This window comes from Mustelus asterias, chromosome 14 (genome assembly GCF_964213995.1).
Source record: "Mustelus asterias chromosome 14, sMusAst1.hap1.1, whole genome shotgun sequence".
In the NCBI taxonomy this organism is placed as follows: domain Eukaryota; kingdom Metazoa; phylum Chordata; class Chondrichthyes; order Carcharhiniformes; family Triakidae; genus Mustelus; species Mustelus asterias.
Window position 1 is genome coordinate 104903939 of NC_135814.1, and position 20915 is coordinate 104924853.

Genomic DNA, 20915 nt, shown 5'->3' on the forward strand with positions numbered 1-20915 from the left:
CTCACAGTTCTATCGACTACAAAACATAAAACGATTCATAACTCGAACAAAAAATTAAGACTAGTTACAAACTGAAACGGCGATAAAACATTTTTAAAAAAGCTGCTCAAAAAAGTCACTCAGTCCAAATTCAACTGAAATGATCAGATGAGATCAAATATATTTAAACACCAACATGACCTTAAATAAGTGCCTGCTGCTGCAACAGATTGCGACTAAAACTGGGTTGTATAGCAGAATAAGAATAATCTCTTCCATAACTCGTGCCTTGCTTTGGCTTGGTTCACTCACCCAGTCCACTATAAGGATTTTGCTGACATTCAACCTCTGCTGTAGGAGTTTAGTAGCAATGGCCACAGAATTGAAATAGCAGAATCCCCTGGAGGTATGGGAAGTGGGGAAGAGGAGGGAAAAAAAAGGGAAATGGTTAATAGCAATGTTCCTGATTCTAATCGCCTGCATTCCCTCACTCATTTATCATCAGAGGGAAAAGCACAGTAGGGACAAATTTCCACCAGCTTTTGTTCTGAACCTCATATGTTGCCAATTACACACAAACTACCCCAGAAAGACAGGTGACTTTGCTTTATTCAATTCAGGGCTTTGGGCTTCACTGGTTCAGCCAGTATTTACTGCCCATCCTGAATTATCCTGGAGAAAGTGATGGCGAATTGCCTTCGTCAATCGCTGTAATCTGTATGCTATTTGCACTTGCACGGTGATATAATGTGCGTTTGTGTGGTGCAGGCTGAACCAGTCACTTACATTGGCGTGCTTTCTTCTGCATGGTGTCCAGGAGGCCTCACAACCGCAAATCCATTCTGCAAAACACCATTATTTATATAATTGAATACACGCTGCAAGTTGCACTGATACACAGGTATTTTCAATCAAATTACACAGCTGAACAACACATCAGATCTGATGGCTGATAATGCGCTCTAGTCTGACATTTCAATAGGTTAAGGCAATGAGTAGCTCAGCACAGACTAGAAATTTGCAGGCTGCACCTCTGAGTTAAAGTAAAATGTATTTATTAGTGTCACAGTAGGCTTACTGCACTGCGGGAGAATTTAACATGGCCAATCCACCTAACCAGCACATCTTTTAGACCAGTGGTTCCCAAAGGGTGCGGCGAGAGAGGATGGCAAGTGTGGCAGGAAGATTAAAGGACAAACAAAGAAACATTTAAACATGGATATGTAGCTGCATTTTTTAATACTTTCTGGATGTCCCATGATCATATTATAAAGTAGTCGTGTTCTATGTTATGAATCAAGCACTGCTGGGAGTTGCTATTTTTTGTTTTTGAGTGTATTTATCATCAATAAAAAATTCGGTGTGGCGTGAGCAAATTTTTATTCCAAAAGTGCGGCCCAGTGAAAAAAGTTTGGGAACCACTGTTTTAGACAGTGGGAGGAAACTGGAGCACCCGGAGGAAACCCACGCAGACACGGGGAGAACTTGCAAACTCCGCACAGACAGTGACCCAAGCCAGGAATTGAACCCTGGTCCCTGGCGCTCTGAGGCAGCAGTGCTAACCACTGTGTCACCGTGCCGTCCCTAGTTGGTTGCCTCAGTAAATAGCAACCATTTGGGCAATGTATTGGAGGTTTAAGTAGTGCACGTCATTTCAGTAAGAAGTCAGTCATTTTGGGAAAGGAAGGTGGAAACTGATGAATTATTTTGGCTTTTTATCTTGTTAAACACTTCCTTCACTCTCAGAGATAATTGCTCTGATTATCCAAGTTGCTTAAAAGCACCAATGGGCATCATAAGATGTTCCAGTTCCTCAGCAGATAAAATAGGACCACTTAAACCTAAATTTGTAAATTTAGTTCCCAAATAAAAATGATGGTTCAGAAAAAAAATGGTAAAAGTTGCGGAGGATGAATTTTTGGAAATGAACCAAAATTACAGAAGATATTTCAAAATTCCTCAATTACAGTAGCAATTCAGAGACTTGGATGAATAATGGAGGATGCTGGACCTAATCATGCCAATTTGAGAATTTGAATATGTTAAAACAAAAGTTAGTATCAGTAAAAGTGGTGACAAGGTTCACTTAAGACCTTTATGGAAGGAAACCTGTTGTTTTTGTCTTGCCTTGCCTATATTGAACTCCAATCCTACACCAAAGTGTGAGAATTTTTTTTTACATCCCTCTGAAGTGGCCTAGCAAGCTCCTCAAGTTGTCAGGGCAACTTGGAATGGACTTCAATGGACAAAAACAACAGGGTGCAAAGTTCACTTTCACCTATTTGAGGCTATAGACCAAGATCAGTTTGATCGCATTGTGACAACTGATCGATTCCACTGAGTCCCAGCGATGTTCCACCGTGGGCAGCATGGTGGCACAGTGGTTGGCACTGCTGCCTCACAGTTTCAGGGACCCGGGTTCGTTTCTGGCCTCGGGTCACTGTCTGTGCGGAGTTTGCACTTTCTCCCAGTGTCTGTGTGGATTTCCTCGTTTCCTCCCACACTCCAAAGATGTACAGTTGTACACATAATACACAGATGTACAGTTAGTACACAGAACTGTGTACAGTTCTGGTCACCCTATTATAGAAAGGATATTATTAAACTAGAAAGAGTGCAGAAAAGATTAGGATGCTACTGGGACTTGATGGATTGAGTTATAAAGAGAGGCTGGATAGACTGGGACTTTTTTCTCTGGAGCGTAGGAGGCTGAGGGGTGATCTTATAGAGGTCTATAAAATAATGAGGGGCATAGATCAGCTAGATAGTCAATATCTTTTCCCAAAGGTAGGGGAGTCTAAAACTAGAGGGCATAGGTTTGAGGTGAGAGACAAAAAAGTGTCCAGAGGAGCAATTTTTTCACAGAGGGTGGGGAGTGTCTGGAACAAGCTGCCAGAGGTAGTAGTAGAGGCGGGTACAATTTTGTCTTTGAAAAAGCATTGAGATAGTTACATGGGTAAGATGGGTACAGAGGGATATGGGGCAAACGTGGGCAATTCGGACTAGCTTAGGGATTTTAAAAAAGGGCAGCATGGACAAGTTGGGCCAAAAGGGCCTGTTTCTATGCTGTAAATCTCTATGACTCTGTGTGCGGGTTAGGTGGATTGGCCATGCTAAATTGCCCCTTAGTGCTAGGAGGATTAGCAGGGTAAATATGTGGGGTTACGGGACCAGAGCCTGGGTGGGATTGTGATTGGTGCAGACTCGATGGGCTGAATGACCTCTTTCTGCACTGTAGGGATTCTATGAAAAGTTTAACTGTTGTGTAAAAATGCATTTAGGTAGACAAAGCAAAACCCAATCTTACAACCCACAGTGGATTAGCCCACAGAATAACGACAGGGTATTTTAAAATTGGACGCAATGCAGGACATAGATTTCTGTTTTGTAAATTCTTTCATTTTGCAATGTGTCCTTGTTTTGCCAGAATGAGGCACTGAGTCATGTATTGTTAAATAATTTCCTACAATGCCGGTTGCAAGACGAGCAATTTCATCTTTTTACACATCACTTCCATTCAGAAATGCTACACAATCCTCTGGTTTGGGAAGAAGTTCAGAGAGAAGTAGGATCCCCCTTGGGTGAGCTGGTCAAGAATGAATTTAAAATCATTGGCAAAATCGAGATGGCACTGGAGATTTTTTTCACTCAAGCTGTTGGTATTTACCCGAAAAGGGGATAAAAGCTGATTCTCTAAATCATTTTAAGACAGAGATCGAGGACAAGAAACTTATAGGACTGGAGGAAAAGCAGAGGCGTGAGAGCGAGCGTGATTACTCTTTTGAAGAGCTAGCAGAAACAGAACAGGCCTAATGGGTTCCTTCTGTGCTGTAAGTTTTTAATATTCCACTCAAAATAATTTTGTGTTAAAATAGTGACTATACTTCAAAAGTATTTATTGGCTGTGGAGTACTACGGGATGCCCTTTAGATAGGAAAGGTGCTGCATAAATTCAGTTAATATAAAGATTATTTATTAATGTCATATGTAATGTCACTGCGATGAAGTTGTGAAAATCCCCTAGTTGCCACATTCCGGCACCTGTTTGGGTACACGGAGGGAGAATTTAGCATGGCCAATGTACCCAAGCTGCACGTCTTTTAGACTGTGGGAGGAAACCAGAGCACCTGGTAGAAACCCACACAGACACGGGGAGAACGTGCAGACTCCACACAGACAGTGACCCAAGCCGGGAATTGAACCCAGGCCCCCAGCGCTGTGAGGCAGCAGTGCCACCGTTTGTTCGTTTGGCAAGTTTATATCCCACGCGGATCTGTGACATTCCTAATTTTGTTCCTGATCTAGCTAAAATGAATTATACAGACCAACAGTCATAGGCCTGGATGAATCTGTCCCATATTGCAAGTTGTGCATACTGTTAACTGATAGAGATAAGTAAATGAACGTGCATTTATATCGCGCCTTTCATGACAACAGGATATCCTAAAGTGCTTCAGAGCCAATTAAGCACTTTTTGAAGTTTAGTCACTGCCGTAATATAGAAAACATAGCAGCCAATTAGCACACCACAAGGTCCCATAAATAATAATTGGGCTGAATCTGCTTTTAGGCATTGGATGAGGGATAAACATTGGCAGGGCAATGGGAAGAAAGTCCACTGCTCTTCTTTGAACAGTGCCGAGTGATCTTTCACACCCACAGGAGGAGGCAGACAAAGCCACAATTTAACGTCTCATTCGAAAGACAGCATCTCTTCGACAGTGCAGCACTCTGCAATACTGCACAGGAGTGTCAGCGTGGATTATGTACACAAGTCTATGGAGTGGAGCTTCAACTCACAAAGTCCCATGTCATGTATCTAATTAGAAACATATTGTAGTGTATCTGCACCCACTACAATCCCACCCAGGCCCTATCCCCATAACCCCATGCATTTACCCTAACTAGTCCCCCTGACACTAAGGGGTAATTTAGCATGGCCAATGCACCTAACCAGCACGCCTTTCGGACTGTGGGAGGAAACCCACGCAGACATGGGGAGAACATGCAAACTCCACACAGACAGTGACGCGAGGCCAGAATTGAACCCAGGTCCCTGGCGTTGTGAGGCAGCAGTGCTAACCAGTGTGCCACCCATAAAAGAGCTACCGCTGAGAGACATAACACAAACAACACAACTTGTCAAGAACATAAAAGGATGTAAAAGAAATTTAGACCAAATGATGAAACACGTTAGTATAGTACGAATTTGTAAATGCTTCTATTCAGTAACCCGGATCCAACGGCAGAACTTCTGACATCCAGGTGACTTTCCCTTTTCATAACTTCCCATTTAATAGTCATTGCTAAAGTTAGGAAAAAGACTCACCTTCAATTCCTTAGTCGCCACTTTAAAAACAAGCTCAATCACACAGCCCACTGCCAAGCGTGCAGCACTCGATGAGTGGATCTCATTCCAGATTGTATCGCTGTCAACCTGACCATCAAAACAAAGAACTCCATAACTAATGAGTGGGCTTACATAAAACACCAGTCACTTTTTAATTAAGTTGTCTGGGGCAATGCTGCCTTTTAAATACAGACAATAAATAAAGGATTATAACAGCTTAATGAGAATAGTCAGGATATCACAGCAATATATAAAGTTAATTTATTAGTGTCACAAGTAGGCTTACATTAACATTGCAATGAAGTTACTGTGAAAATCCCCATGTCACTCTGGCGCTTGTTCGGGTACACGGAGGGAGAATTTGGCACGGCCAATGTACCTAACCAGCATGTCCTTCAGACTGTGGGAGGAAACCGGAGCACCTGGAGGAAACCCACGCAGACACGGGGAGAACGCACAGACTCTGCAGACAGTGACCCAAGCTGGGATTTGAACCCGGATCCCTGGCGCTGTGAGGCAGCAGTGCTACCACTGTGCCGCCCATAAAACAACCCACAGGGTGTTCAAGTGTCTTGTGTGAGGTTACTGCATTATACTACAACAAGAACTCTCCCGAGAGGATCAAAATAAGGTGAAACAGGAATCCAACAAATGAAAACTGAAAATGTGGTTCAGTATATGTACAACCCCAGTGTTTAATCCAATAAACTTTAATCTCACGCTTGCAACACCTAGGCATAACATTGCTTTTATTTAATTGTAGAACATAATAATGGCAGGTTATGACAAGATACCAAGGTATAATTTTTAATCACCCATCTCCTCAACAACTAACTGCTTATAAAGTAATTTAATAATTTTGTATTAGGGATCTGGAATTTAATCTGGAGACTAAATACAACTTCAATCAATATCAATGCTGCATTGAGATTCAGACACAAAATATGACTGAGACACATATGTACATGGTACATCAAACGCAGCGTGTTATGCCAGGAGGCAGTGGCTGAGTGACCATCACTGCTTCATTTACTCAAACAAATCTGTCCTGCACCTGTGAAACCTCCTTTTTAAAGCACATACTCAAAACACCAGTCACGCTGTTAGTTCATTTTCGTTTCAAATTGACAGCTGATTTGAATCAAAATGCACAGTTTAAATGTTATAAATTAATTCACAGCATGGCAGAGACTCAATGTGATGAATGGCCTCCTCCTGTGCCATAATGATCCTATATAACATTGTGATTTCATTTTCAAACGTAACTCCTGATTTTTCAAGAATTTGATCACAAAGACTCTAACTCGGGCTTCACTTTGCGGCCAAGTGCGAGAGATACCGGTCTGATACAGGTCCTGGTCAGGGCTGAACAAGATAAAATCTCTTGCCTGCAACTGAGGTTTGCTGCCTTCCGCATCTGGGTTCATTTCACATCCTAATTGATGAAGTGACCAGAATGGGAGTGGGGGTGAGCAGGAGGGGAAAGGGAAACTGAATTAATCTTAGATCTTAGAATCCCTACAGCACAGAAAGAGGCCATTCGGCCCATCGAGTCTGCACCGACCACAATCCCCACCCAGGCCCTACCCCCATATCCCTACATCCCTACATATTTACCCACTAATCCCTCTAACCTACGCATCCCAGGACTCTAAGGGCAATTTTTAGCTTGGCCAATCAACCTAACCCGCACATCTTTGGAGTGTGGGAGGAAACCGGAGCACCCGGAGGAAACCCACGCAGACACGAGGAGAATGTGCAAACTCCACACAGACAGTGACCCAAGCCGGGAATCGAACCCAGGTCCCTGGAGCTGTGAAGCAGCAATGCTAACCACTGTGCTACCGTGCCGCCCTGCTGGCAAATGTATCTTTAGATGACGCTGAAATACAGTAACGTAAACTTTACTTTGTGGTGTGGGTAGGGCTCTGCACAAGCACCAAACTAAAGTAGGTAATTTAGATTATTTTCAGAATCTAATTGCTTTTGCTCCATATTGAGTTTTAAACAAACAATTGTTTGACAAAATAAATGTGTATAATATCAAACAAAATTTAACTTGGATGAGGCAATACAAGTGATTTTAATTTTCCAGTTAAAAATGTATTTATATAGCACCTTTAACAAAGTAAAGTGTCTCAGGGAGCATCATCAAACTAACTGACACCAAGTTACATAAGTAGTTAAAAGTTTGGTTAAAGAGGCAGGGTTTATGGAGTGTTTAAGTTTTAAAGTTTATTTATTAGCGTCACAAGTAGGCTGACATTAACACTGCAATGAAGTCACTGTGAAAATCCCCTAGTTGCCACACTCTGGCGCCTGTTCGGGTACAGATGGGAGAATTTAGCATGGTCAATGCATCTAACCAGTACGTCTTTCAGGCTGAGGGGGGAAACCGGAGCACCCGGAGGAAACCCACGCAGAGATGGGGAGAATGCACAGACTTCGTACACACAGTGACCCAAGCCAGGAATCAAACCCAGGTTCCTTGTGCTGAGAGGCAGCAGTTCTAAGAAGCATCTTACAAAAAGAAAAAGATAAATAGTTACAGCACAGGAGGCCATTCCAGCTATCATGCCCATGCTGGCTCTCTGCAACTCACTCCCATGCCATTTTCCCCCGTAGCCCTGCAATTTTGTTTCTGCAGATAATGATTCAATTCCCGCTTGAAAGTCATGATTGATTCCACCACACTCAGAGTGCATTCCAGATACAAATCACGCGCTACGAGTAAGAAATTTTCCCACTTTCTTCTTTTCCTCTTTTGCTAGTCACCTTAAATCAGTGCCTTCTTGTTCACAATCCTTTCCCCAATGGAAAGAGTTGTTCCCCATCTACTTTATCCAGACACCTCAGGATTTTGAGAACCTCTGTAAACTCTCTTTGCAACCTTCTCTTCTCGAATGGCCCCAGTCTCCCAATCTCTCCATGTAATTGAAATCCCTCAATCTTGTTAATTGCAATCTCCAGGATGTTGATAGTTGGGGTCTTGGCGATGGTAGCACCCTTAAAGGTCCTTAAAGAGATGGATATGTTGCCCATTGTCTTTGTAAATATGTTCGGTCACCACCACATGTAGACTGGACCACGTAACACTCAAGAATAGGCCTATGTGGTCATGCGATTCCTCATGTTCCTGGTCAACATGCAGCATATAAGCTTGTGAGACAGGTTTAACTGCTTGGGAAAAGTAGCAGTAGATGGGCTTTTTTTAAAAAAAGATCATGGAATGTGGGCGTTGCTGGTCGACATTTGTTGCCCATCCCTAGTCACCCTTGAACTGAGTGCTTGCTCGGGTAATTAAGAGACAACCACATTGCTGAGAGTCTGGAGTCACATGTAGGCCAGACCAGGTAGAGAGAGGCTGAGCTTAGGGCCTTGGCAGCTGAAGCACGGCCACCAATGGTGGAGCGATTAAAATGGGGGATGTGCAAAAGGTCAGAATTAGAGAGCACAGTGATTTTGGAAGTTTGCAAAGTTGGTCAAGGTTAGAGATAGGGAAGGGTAAAAGCCATAGAGGGAATTGAGCATAAGGAGAACTTTAAAATAGAAGCACTGCCAAACTGGGAATCAAAGTAGCCAAGCGAGCACCCAGGTGAAGAGAACTTGGTGTGAGTTAGGATATGGCCAACAAGATTAGTTTAAATTATCAGAGGGTGGAAAACCTTAGGCAGGTCAGGAAAGCCTGTGGATAGATACTGCTTATTTTAAACATTTAATACAACTGGCTGCAGCAACAGGTAAGCTAAGACCACTGATGGTACAAGTGTCAGAAGAATATGATTGGACTGTAAGCATGAAAGGGGCCAATACTGCAGTCAGTAAATATGAATCTGTTGAGTTAATTGAGGAACTATTTTGGAAATGCTACCTTGTTTCATCATTTCTCACAACCCCTTGAGAAAAGTGGCTACATTAAGGGGCGGCACAGTGGTCAGCACTGCTGCCTCAGGGACCCGGGTTCGATTCCCGGTTTGGGTCGCTGTCTGTGTGGAGTCTGCAAGTTCTCCGCGTGTCTGCGTGGGTTTCCTCCGGGTGCTCTGGTTTCCTCCCAAAGATTGTGCTGAATTGCCCCTTAGTGTCAGGGGAACTAGCTAGGGTAAATACATGGGTTTATGGGCATAGGGCCTGTGTGGGATTGTGGTTGGTGCAGACGTGATGGGCTGAATGGCCTCCTTCTGCACTGTAGGGATTTCATTATTTCTTTCTATTTCTATGAAAGAGACAGTTGCACAGAACATCCAGATTTCTGATGAGGGTTGAAGGCTGAGAGAGATGTTATTCGACTGTGGTCCACCTCAACAATTTAAGTTGATTGAATATTTTTCTGAGGCTCCAAAACCTAGGGTGGCACAGTGGTTAGCACTACTCCCCACAGCGCCAGGGACCCAGGTTCGATTACCGGCTTGGGTTCACTGTCTGTGTGGAGTTTGCACGTTCTCCCCGTGTCTGCGTGGGTTTCCTCCGGGTGCTCCAGTTTCCTCCCACAGTCTGAAAGACGTGCTGGTTAGGGTGCATTGGCCATGCTAAATTCTCCCTCAGTGTACCTGAACAGGCGCCGGAGTGTGGCGACTAGGGGATTTTCACAGTAACTTCATTGCAGTGTTAATGTAAACCAACTTGTGACACTAACAAACAAACTTTTTTCAAAAATTAGGAGAGTGTACAGGCCCAATGAGAGAGGAGAGATGAGATCAGATAGATAGCAAAAATCACTCGGGAGGATCGCAGGCTGGTGTCAACAGAACTGGAAAAATCCAGCCATAAAATACATTGCTAGGTACACATGGGTTCTTACTCAGTAATGACAAAATATGAAAATGAGGGAAGAAAATGTATCTGTTTGCTGCATTCCTATCAAATATTCTCCCATAATATGCCTGAATTTCAGCAAGTGAAAATGTTGCTGCCTTGCACGTTATATATAAAAAAAGCTTTGAAAGAAAACCGTCAAGAACTATTTCCCGTGTAGATAACAAGGGTCTGGTGTTAAGTGAAACCACAATGTATCTGTATGTGAGTAAACTATTCAACGTAAAAACACATGCTGGACCCACTTCCATTCACACACACACTCAGCCTAATGCTGTTCAGACTGGCTTTGTGCCTCTCTCAATTCTTTTGTTTAATCGAGCAGATTGAGAGAGGGGTGAACACTAGCTCTGCGAAGTTCGCACTGTCATGACAAGTTGGCATTCTACCGCTGCTCTGTCTTTTACAAACAACTCAACTCAAAGAAATAAAGCCACCTTCATTCACCTCCACAACACTTGCCTTACAAAACACCAGATGGATCAAACTCTATTTGTGGAACAAAGTGAATAAACTTTGTTTTTAAATGAAAGCTTTAAAAAGTATGAATGTTAATGACGGTTGCCCGCACTCTGAGCACATTCAACCGAAGAGATAAACTGCTGCCATGGGACGTTACACGGGAAATAGTTCTGGACATTTTTTCAAAGCTTTTTGTATTTTTTTTATAAGCATTCCCATTTGTTGAAACATAGGCGTTATTATGGGAGAATGATTGATAGAAATAGAGCAAACAGATGTGAGTTTTTACTCTCATTCTAACATTATTTTACAATTATACAACACTTGCATTTATGAATCAGTCAAAACAACAATTTAAATATTAAAATATTCGGTCTTCAAAAACATTGCTCAAACAATTCTAATCAAAATAGGGAATGGGAGCACAAGTGCCGCATACAGCTATTAAAAGTTTTGATCAATACATTTAACATACAGTAAATTTGTTGCATTTACATCCCAAGTATTAAAGCAAGCCAGCGTTCCTAAGTGTTCGAAAGGAATATACAAACTGTGACTTATTCTCACACTGAACAGAATAACTTGGAAAGCAATTGACTGAATTTGTCAATGAGAAAAATTAATCCATTAATTATTTTATTTTTTATGTTAAGACACTATATAACTCTTGTAATAGTATAGAATGTTTATTCATTGTGCAGCTGAACTGTAGACATCACAAAGTTAAACGGTATGATCTGCGCTGACTTATCCTAACCCAGATGAGGTAATGGTATACACACGCAGCAACTGGCCTCAGCAGCCCTCATTTGGCGAAGACAAAATCAGGGCTCGTACAGCAGATTATCAGCAATCCTCTTCCAGAAATGTATGTGTGTCGATGCCGGTGAGGACAATATTTGGTTAACATGTGACAGCCAGCAAGACTGCTGACGCAGTCACTTATGAATAATGGCCATTCAAGTGAAATATTTTTCACAGTAACTTCATTGCAGTGTTAATGTGAGCCTACTTGTGACACTAATAAATAAACTTCTTAAAAACTTTAAACTTTACTGTATCCAATTAGGAGACAACACTTTCATAAAAATGCTTCAGGGTGGGGGAAGAAATTGGCAAGAAAAGAATTGGACTCCCTTTATTTTCTCCCACTGCCAAGTATCATTTGTGACTAAGGGAGACATGCAAACAACGAGCCCCATGCAGCTAGTTATGTTGGTCTGAATTGGCTGCTATATATGTCGGGAGGACAGATTTCTCTCCCGCCCTGTGGAAATATAGCCAACCTCTGCTAAACAATTCCTCCCCGCTGAGGAAGGGGGCTGAGCTAGATGGTGGAATCAGGGCATTTACAGAGTGAATCCATACCCACTCGCTCTGTGCAACTTTGCAACTCCCTGCTCCAAGGTGAGATCAGGAACAGCATTTAGTCATCATTCAATTTCCCCGAATCTATTCCCTGAACAATGTCACACATATTCCAGTTGTGGTTTAGCCAACATTCCTAGTACAGCAAACCTTGAATTCCTGTTTATGGGGCAACATCTGTTCTCAATTATGTGCTGAATAGAAGTCAAAGCAACAATTTATATTGCCGCTGAGATGGAAAGAACAAACAAGGCATTATTTACGCATTTTAAAAGGGGAAAAAAAAAACTTACTCCAAGACCGCCACAAGGAAGCATAACAAACATTGGGGTGACGGAACCTGTGGAATAATATTTAAAAAGAGCATTTGGTTAACAGTACCAAGATAAATCATAATGCTGTAATCACAACTCAGTGGTGCGGATTACAAATACACATCAAAGTCTACAAGGTGCATCTCCACCTAATGCTGTGTTAACTCCCTTTACTGGTGCCTCAGGCCCATGCAAGAACTACTTTCACAAACAGTTCCTCAGTTTATTCACTGTCAGAATATTCAAAGCTATTTTCCTTTCTTTCAATCTTTTTTTGTCATTGCTGACTGGTACTTAACTGGTTCATAGTCTACATACTATGCAAATCAAGATAGAAACTCAAATAAAAGTATTGGTAACTATGCAAATTAACAGATGTTTATGCACTCCAGGGGATTCTGGATTCAAACCTAAATACTTGTTTGTATAAGAGCAAGGAACAAAGTACTTTTTTTTCTTTAGTACCTACCACAACAGAAACAACCTAATTTCCTGAAAAACTACAGTGCATGATTCTATAATATATACCTATAATTAAGCTAAACAGGAATGCAACACCACCAGATGCCTGGGGTCTGAGGCCTCCTACTTCTTTTCGTAAACTACCAATTAAGGAAATGCCACGGGTTATGGGTATCTCCACATTTAAAGGCAGTATCTGTGCTGCAATTAAGCATCAGAAAACTCAATTTTGAAAATTTAATTTCACCAAATCAAATTAAAACAAAAACGGATACTTTTTATTTAAACCAAAGTCTCCTCGCATCGGAGCACACGGCTGATGTACCCATTCCGACAGGTGATTCAGCAAGGAGAAAAATACAATTGGACATTTGCCAAATAGGTGGTTGATGGGCTGTGGGAGTTTTAACAGGTAGAAATATCTTTGAGCTGTGAAAGCAAAGACCCAAGACTACTTTCCAGTTTCTAAGTAAATACAAATTGTTTGGTTTTCCCTTCTACGCATTTCCTTGGAAATAGAAGTTTAAACACATGCAGAGGGAGACTGTTTCCTCTTATGGGAAGAGTATAACTGGAGACCATCAAAATAAGATAGTTACCAAGCAATCCAATAGGGAATTCAGAAGAAGCTTCCTTACCCAAACTGTGGTAAGAATGTGTAACTCGCGATCTCTTGGAGTGGCTGAAGTGTAGACGTATTTAAGGAGAAGTTAGGCAAGTATTTGAGGGAGAAGGGAATAGATACAATGAGATTTAGATGACAAAAATTGGGAGGAACCACAAGTGCACCATTGGTTGGGGTGAAGGGCCTATTTCTCTGTTGCCAACCCTATGTAAACTGTAACACTACATTTTGCACTCTCTCCTTTCCTGCTCTATGAATGGTATGCTTTGTCTGTATAGCATGCAAGAAACAATACTTTTCACTGTATACCAATACGTGACAATAATAAATCAAATGAAATAAACCTCTGCACATGGAACTGGTACCACAACCTTTAAATGCATTTAGCAACTTCTCGTTTTAAATTGGTAGACTTTTTTGGTTCAGTCTATGGTGATTCTTTTCTTCCGAACAAAAGACTTCTTGGGAGCAAATATGAAAGGGGTTGCTAGCATACGGTGGTTTATTTTCAATTCAAATCGAGGAGAGAGGGGTAAAGGAAGTAGAGATGGAAGGAACCAAGTATGGGAGATGATGGTAAGGGGAGCTGTTTTGGAACTGATTTGAAAACTAAAAAGGGGTGCAAAGGAGTCTGAGTAAGTCAGAAAGACTAACAGCAAACAATAATGAAAATGACAAACAAAAACTGCACAAATGATACTGTAAATAAAACACTTATGGACAAAAAATGAGCCCATGCTACACTATACACAGATACCCAGAGAACAATCAGAAAACTGATGGATATCTAAATGAAGCAAGTAGGAAAAGCAGAAATATTTATTGCAGAATGTGCTGAAAATGCTTTTCACACGGGTTATATTTCAGTTAAGTGGATTCTATCACAAAGTGCAAAAGCAAAAAGTGAATCTGAATATTGGAAATCAAAATTCAACATTGTTATATCATGTAACAACCTTGTAGACAATTAAAGTGTTTTTCAAACCAATGTAAAAACTTAAATAGGACTTATAAAATTATATATAGTTTTAAAAGTTTGATCATTTAGTTAATTACCGAGCTACTGATTCATGTACTGAGACGTGGAAATGAACATCAATGATATAGTAATAGAATTACTCAGTTATCAGAAATGACTAAATTAATAGAAACCTAGAAACAAAATATTTATCAAACAGAATATGTAAGTCCACATCTCATTATTTCTAATTCCACTGGGCCTTTTCTCAAAAAGAAAACAGGTTTGATTAATTTTTTCACTATTTTCTAAGATACATAATTTATTTTTCTCCTTCCCTGCTTCCACTATCCATTCCGAATAACTGTTTTCAATCGCTGAAAACTAGATTAAAGGTTGGAACTCCAGCGCCCGAGACAAGGTTAAGTAACAATGGAATAGTTGTCTCCAAACATGCAGGAATAAACTCAATCGCTCTCCAACAAGTACAAGGATCTCATGGACTTTGTTACTAAGATCAAGACCATCTAAACAGCTGCCTCTGCCACTTTCCTCCCTTCCAGTAAACCACCTGGATAATCTCTAAAGTTCCCCTTTGCCCTAAACTCTCATCTTTCTCCAGTTTCTCTCCCATCTCCCCTGATGCCCCCTCAGAGCTCATCTTGTCTGGGAGATCCACCTCATGCTCTTGGCCCTATTCCCATTAAACTGCTGATGACCTAAGCTCCCTTACTGGCTCCCATGTTGGCTTATATTGTTCGTAGTTTTCCCTTTTCGACACTAACCGTCACTTATTGAAATCTGCCATGACCTTTCCTCTCCTCAAAAAACCAACACTCGACCCCAATGACAATGCAAACTACTACCCCATCGCCAACCTCCTTGTCCTCTCCCAAGTGCTTGAACATGTTGCTGCCTCATCCATTCATCCCACATCCATTCCCATCCTTCCCACCATTCCATGTTTGAATCTCTCCAATCATGCCTCTGCTACTGCACTGAAATAGTTCTGATGGAAGTCACAAATGAGATCCTGTGTGTCTGAAACAAAGGTAAACTTTCCTCCCGGCCCTTCTCGATCTGCTGCATCCTTTAACACAGTTAACCACACCATCCTCATCCAACACCCCTCCACCATCATCTCGCTGGGTGGGAACATACTCACTTGGTTCCATTCTTATCTGATTGGAGCTAGAGGATCAGTGCAATGGATTGTCTTCCTGCTTTAACGGTTACCTCTGGTGTTTCCCAAGGATCTAACCTTGATTTCTTTCTATTTAATATTTACACAACACCCCTGACCGATAGTGTCAGTTTTCACACCTATGTTGACAACACCCAGCTGTACACAGCGTACCAACATCCCTCAACTCCTGCACTGCTTGTCAATTATCAGGCTGCTTGTCCAACATCTGGTACTGGATGAGGGGAAATTTTTTCCGACTGGATATCAGGAAGACAAAAAGCACCATCTTCTGTCAACTTAACCTCTGTTCCCTGGCCACTGATTCCATCTCTCTCCCTGGAAAATATCTGAGGCTGAACCAGACTGTTTGCAAACGTTTCCGTCACATCTGACCACGTAACTGCGATGTCACACAGACTGCCGATTTTCATCTCAAAATTGCCTGCCCTTGCTTCAACTTGTGCTGCTGAAACACTCACCCATGCCTCCATTACCTCGACACTTGTCTATTCTAACAAGGGTTAACTTTCTATATTATACCGATTGTAAACTTGAGGTCATCCCAAACGCTGCAAGCATCCTTCCTCATACCAAGTCCTGTTTACCTGTCACTCTTGCGGTCGCTGATGCACATTGGTTTCTGGTTTAACAATGTCTCAATTTTAAAATTATCATCCTTGCTCTTAAATTCCTCCATGACCTCACCCCTATTTTTTTGGTCTCATCCAGCCCCACAATCACCTGAAGTATCTGCACTCATCCAATTCTTGAGCATCTGCAAGTTTAATCGCTCCAGCATTGGGGCTATGCTTTCAGTTGCCAAGGCCTTAAAGCTCTGGAATTCCCTCTCTAAGCCTCACTTACCTTTCCTTCCTCCTTTCAGACACTTCCTCAAACCTACCGCTTTGGTCAAGCATTTTGGTCATCTGCCTTAATATCATCTTAAGTGGGTTGGTGTCAAATGAAGCAACTTGGGACGTTTTGGGTGGGATTCTCTGACCTTGTCCACATCCACCCCACTGCCAGTGACAATGAAAAATTTGGCACTCAGCCAAAACTCCATTCACTGCAGCGGGAACGGAGAATCCCAGCTTCGGGCGAGGTTGGGGGTTTCCAGCAAATGGCCGGAATTCTCCAGCTGTTTGCGTCGGTAGGATTCTCTGGTTCCGCTGATGGCACCACCTTCCCATTGCTGGTTGCCTGGTGTCACGAGGTGGCTTCATCGGGAATTCCCACTGACAGCGGTGGGACCAGATAATCCTGCCGCCAGCAAATGTTGAGCTGTGTCCCGCCACTAGGGAAAACGCAGAGTGGAGGCTGAAGAATCTTGTCCAATATTTTCAGCATACGAAAGTTGGGAAAATAGTTGTCGCTTTATAGCTGACAACATCATAGGTGAACTTAGTTGTGTGGGCACTTTCTGAAGGTCACAGACTCTTTTACTCACCTGTGAGCAACTCTTTAGGCCTGTCAAGCTTTATACATTGTTAGTTTCTAACTGGCTGAGAGACTGGCTTGCAGGCCTGCTTTTGCAGCTAATCATTTCTGTTTTGCAAGTTGCGTCCGCTGCCAAATTGTAGCTGCGGCAAAAAAAAGGGCATGAAGTACTTTTATATTTGTGAAGAGAGGGGAAAGTAAAGTTGAAGTTGAAATAATAAAAACAGAATGCAGTAAGAAAATGGTATTGAAAGGAAATGAATAAGAAAATGGGGGAATGGTACTTGGCAACATATTAAAATGTTCAATTTAAATGGTCAACCAAATTTAAAACTAACTTAAGTAATAAAGTAATACAAAGCTTTATTACTGCAAGCTTAGTGATTGTTTCAGAGACGATGTACGAGCTGACATTTCCCAGCCCAGTAAGAATGCCAGTTTCTCGACTTGCTAGCAGGTTAAAGGGTTAAGGGTTCAGTTCCCCACAGGGAGACCATATTCTTTCCATGCAACCCAGCTGGAATACATTTAAAATAAGTAAGGACAACGTGACATGCATAAAAAAGAACATCCATTAAGTGCAGGTAGCTCCTCTAAAACCCTTTAAAACTAACAGGCAAATTACACAACTTAAGACTTTTGAATCGAATACTGTTGTTACCTGTTAAGCAGCGAAGGAAAGATTAAAAGAAAAGGTTTTTGGAATTCTTCACCTTGTATTTTGTTTACTGACATTATATCACTGCCAAAGCAATGTCTGGAAAATAATAGCTATTCCTGGAATGCTGCATCAAAAGGTAAAGAGGAGTGAACTGCGCTGTACCTAGCAGTTTCTTACTGTCAAGCTTCTGTCGGTTCAGTGGGTTTGTGCCATAAAGTAATGCATGCTGCTCCGAATGGACAACCTGTAGTTCTTCCAGTGACGCTTTCCTTCCTCTAATACACTACAGAAATAAAAACAGATTAAAGATATAAGTACAATAAATACAACGGCAAACTGAAGCTGGAGGTGGCTCAGTCCAACACAAAACAACATTTTCTCTAACAGTTATCTTACACTTGAGATGTTTTAAAGGTTACGCTGATGTAGGACTGTATCGTTTAGATTTATAATATTTGGGACTGTCACTGGGATCTCATTTTCATTTTATGCCACTCCCCCATCCGTCTGTTCGGAGTCTGCACACTCTCCCAGTGTCTGCGTGAGTTTCCTCTGGGTGCTTTGGTTTCCTCCCACAGTCCGAAAGACGTGCTGGTTAGGGTGCATTGACCCGAACAGGCGCCAGAGTGTGGCGACTAGGGGAATTTCACAGTAACTTCATTGCAGTGTTAATGTAAGCCTACTTGTGACTAATAAATAAATTTTAAAACTAGGTTTTCCCACAGCGAATTCGGTGAGACATTGGCTGCTGCTGGTATCCAGTTTCCCAAAGTTCCAGAAAGGTGGTATAGATATGGATTTGTAAAGAATGGTGCTGTAACTTATCCGTTTGCTTCTAAAATGGAAGGGAGTTGGGATTAAAGATACTGGGCGGAATCTTGTACTTCTGTGCGCAGAGTGCGGGTTGAGGCAAGGAAACCAGCGTTCAGTTCTCCAGCTGCACGGCCAAGTTTTTTCGCCCGATTCTCTGTGCACAGGAAATTTGGGGGTGTGATTTCTGCCGTCACACTGGCGAGGCCCAGGACTCCAGTCTGCTTTAAAGCAATACTATCCCCCAGCCCAATGGATACACAGAACGGCACACCCCCATTGGTGGAGAAGCCCTTTAAGTACATGTAAATTTATTAAAAGTTTAAACGCGGCAACCCGGTTATGTCACTGGCGAGGGGCAGGGGAAAAATCACAGAACGAGATCTTGTCGTTCAGAACGAGGATGGTCGTCATTGTCTACGGGAATAGTGCCAGAAGACTGGAGGATAGCAAATGTTGTCCCCTTGTTCAAGAAGGGGAGTAGAGGCAACCCTTGTAATTATAGACCAGTGAGCCTTACTTCTGTTGTGGGCAAAGTTTTGGAAAGGATTATAAGAGATAGGATTTATAATCATCTAGAAAGGAATAATTTGATTAGGGATAGTCAACACAGTTTTGTGAAGGGTAGGTCGTGCCTCACAAACATTATTGAGTTCTTTGAGAAGGTGACCAGAGAGGGGGATGAGGGTAAAGCAGTTGATGTGGTGTATATGGATTTCAGTAAAACGTTTGATAAGGTTCCCCACGGTAAGCTATTGCAGAAGATACAGAGGTGTGAGATTGAGGGTGATTTAGTGGTTTGGATCAGGAATTGGCTAGCTGTAAGAAGACAGAGGGTGGTGGTTGATGGGAAATGTTCATCCTGGAGTTCAGTTACTAGTGGTGGACTGCAAGGATCTGTTTTGGGGCCACTGCTGTTTGTCATTTTTATAAATGACCTGGATGAGGGCTTAGAAGGATGGGTTAGTAAATTTGCGGATGACACTAAAGTCGGTGGAGTTGTAGACAGTGCGGAGGGAAGTGGCAGGTTACAGAGGGACATAGATAAGCTGCAGAGCTGGGCTGAGAGGTGGCAAATGGAGTTTAATGTGGAAAAGTGTGAGGTGATTCACTTTGGAAGGAGTAACAGGAATACAGAGTACTGGGCTAATAGAAAGATACTTGGTAGCGTGGATGAGCAGAGAGATCTCGGTGTCCATGTGCACAGATCCCTGAAAGTTGGCACCCAGGTTGATAGGGTTGTTAAGAAGGTGTACGGTGTGTTAGCTTTTATTGGTAGAGGGATTGAGTTTTGGAGTCATGAGGTCATGTTGCAGCTGTACAAAACTCTGGTGCGGCCGCACTTGGAGTATTGCGTACAGTTCTGGTCGCCGCATTATAGGATGTGGAAGCATTGGAAAGGGTGCAGAGGAGGTTTACCAGGATGTTGCCTGGTACGGTGGGAAGGTCTTATGAGGAAAGGCTGAGGGACTTGAGGCTGTTTTCGTTAGAGAGAAGGAGGTTAAGAGGTGACTTAATAGAGGCATCCAAGATGATCAGAGGATTAGATAGGGTGGACAGCAAGAGCCTTTTTCCTTGGATGGTGATGGCTAGCACGAGGGGACATAGCTTTAAATTGAGGGTGATAGATATAGGACAGATGTCAGAGGTAGGTTCTTTACTCAGAGAATAGTAAGGGCATGGAATGCCCTGCCTGCAGCAGTAGTGGACTCGCCAACATTAAGGGCATTTAAATGGTCATTGGATAAACATATGGATGATATTGGAATAGTGTAGGTTAGATGGGCTTTAGATTGGTTTCACAGGTCGGCGCAACATTGAGAGCCGAAGGGCCTGTACTGCGCTGTAATGATCTATGTTCTATGCTTCTGAGATTCTCATTTAACCGTCAGATTTTCCACCAATGTTGCCATTTTCACCCAGGGCAAATTCCAGCAGAAAATCTCCCCCAATAAATCAATCGGTATTTCTACTTCGTTACACAGTGGATGTGTTTCATATCGTCATGGGGCAAGTGGGTAGATGAAGCCATTTTAAAAACTAAGTTACAGACTTCCCTACAAACCCGTGGATATCATAGAGAGACAGAGAGGGGTTTAAATTTTTGACTTATGTTCTCTGCAGCCACCTGAGAAGTTTAGAGTAAGAGACAGATGCAGCCAGGTCTGCACCAGATGCCGAGAAGATGCTGGCTCTATTGTTGACCATGCAGAACGGGGTGAGCACTAACACTTCGATCAACCGTGATCTTATTGAATGGTGGGGCAGGTTCGAGAGACTAAGTGGTCCAATCCTGATCATAATTTATACAAATGTATGAAGATTGAGGTTGTGCGGATTAGGGGGAGGCTGTAAGTTTTGCTTAGCTTGGAGCTAGAGGGAAGGAATGTACAGTGTAACCCTACAGCAAAAGACACTTCTGGGATTAGACATTGAGCAGCACGGTGGCGCAGTGCTTAGCACTGCTGCTTCACAACACCAGGGACTCGGG

At 42.3% G+C, this 20915-nt stretch overlaps 1 protein-coding gene across 14 annotated transcripts in view; it reads right to left on the bottom strand.

Annotated features, from left to right (window-relative positions):
* Positions 1-20915, bottom strand: part of hdac4 (histone deacetylase 4) — a 444296-nt gene that overhangs the window by 39719 nt on the left and 383662 nt on the right. For 9 of the 14 annotated variants that reach the window (XM_078229095.1, XM_078229096.1, XM_078229098.1 and 6 more), the window contains 5 exons: positions 17777-17897; positions 12265-12311; positions 5309-5416; positions 766-821; positions 292-379 (listed from right to left, as the gene is read on the bottom strand). In XM_078229095.1, the coding sequence (XP_078085221.1) occupies positions 292-379; positions 766-821; positions 5309-5416; positions 12265-12311; positions 17777-17897 (420 nt within the window). The remainder of the gene's footprint in view (positions 1-291; positions 380-765; positions 822-5308; positions 5417-12264; positions 12312-17776; positions 17898-20915) is intronic. The other 5 variants (XM_078229093.1, XM_078229092.1, XM_078229105.1 and 2 more) reach the window with 1 other exon arrangement.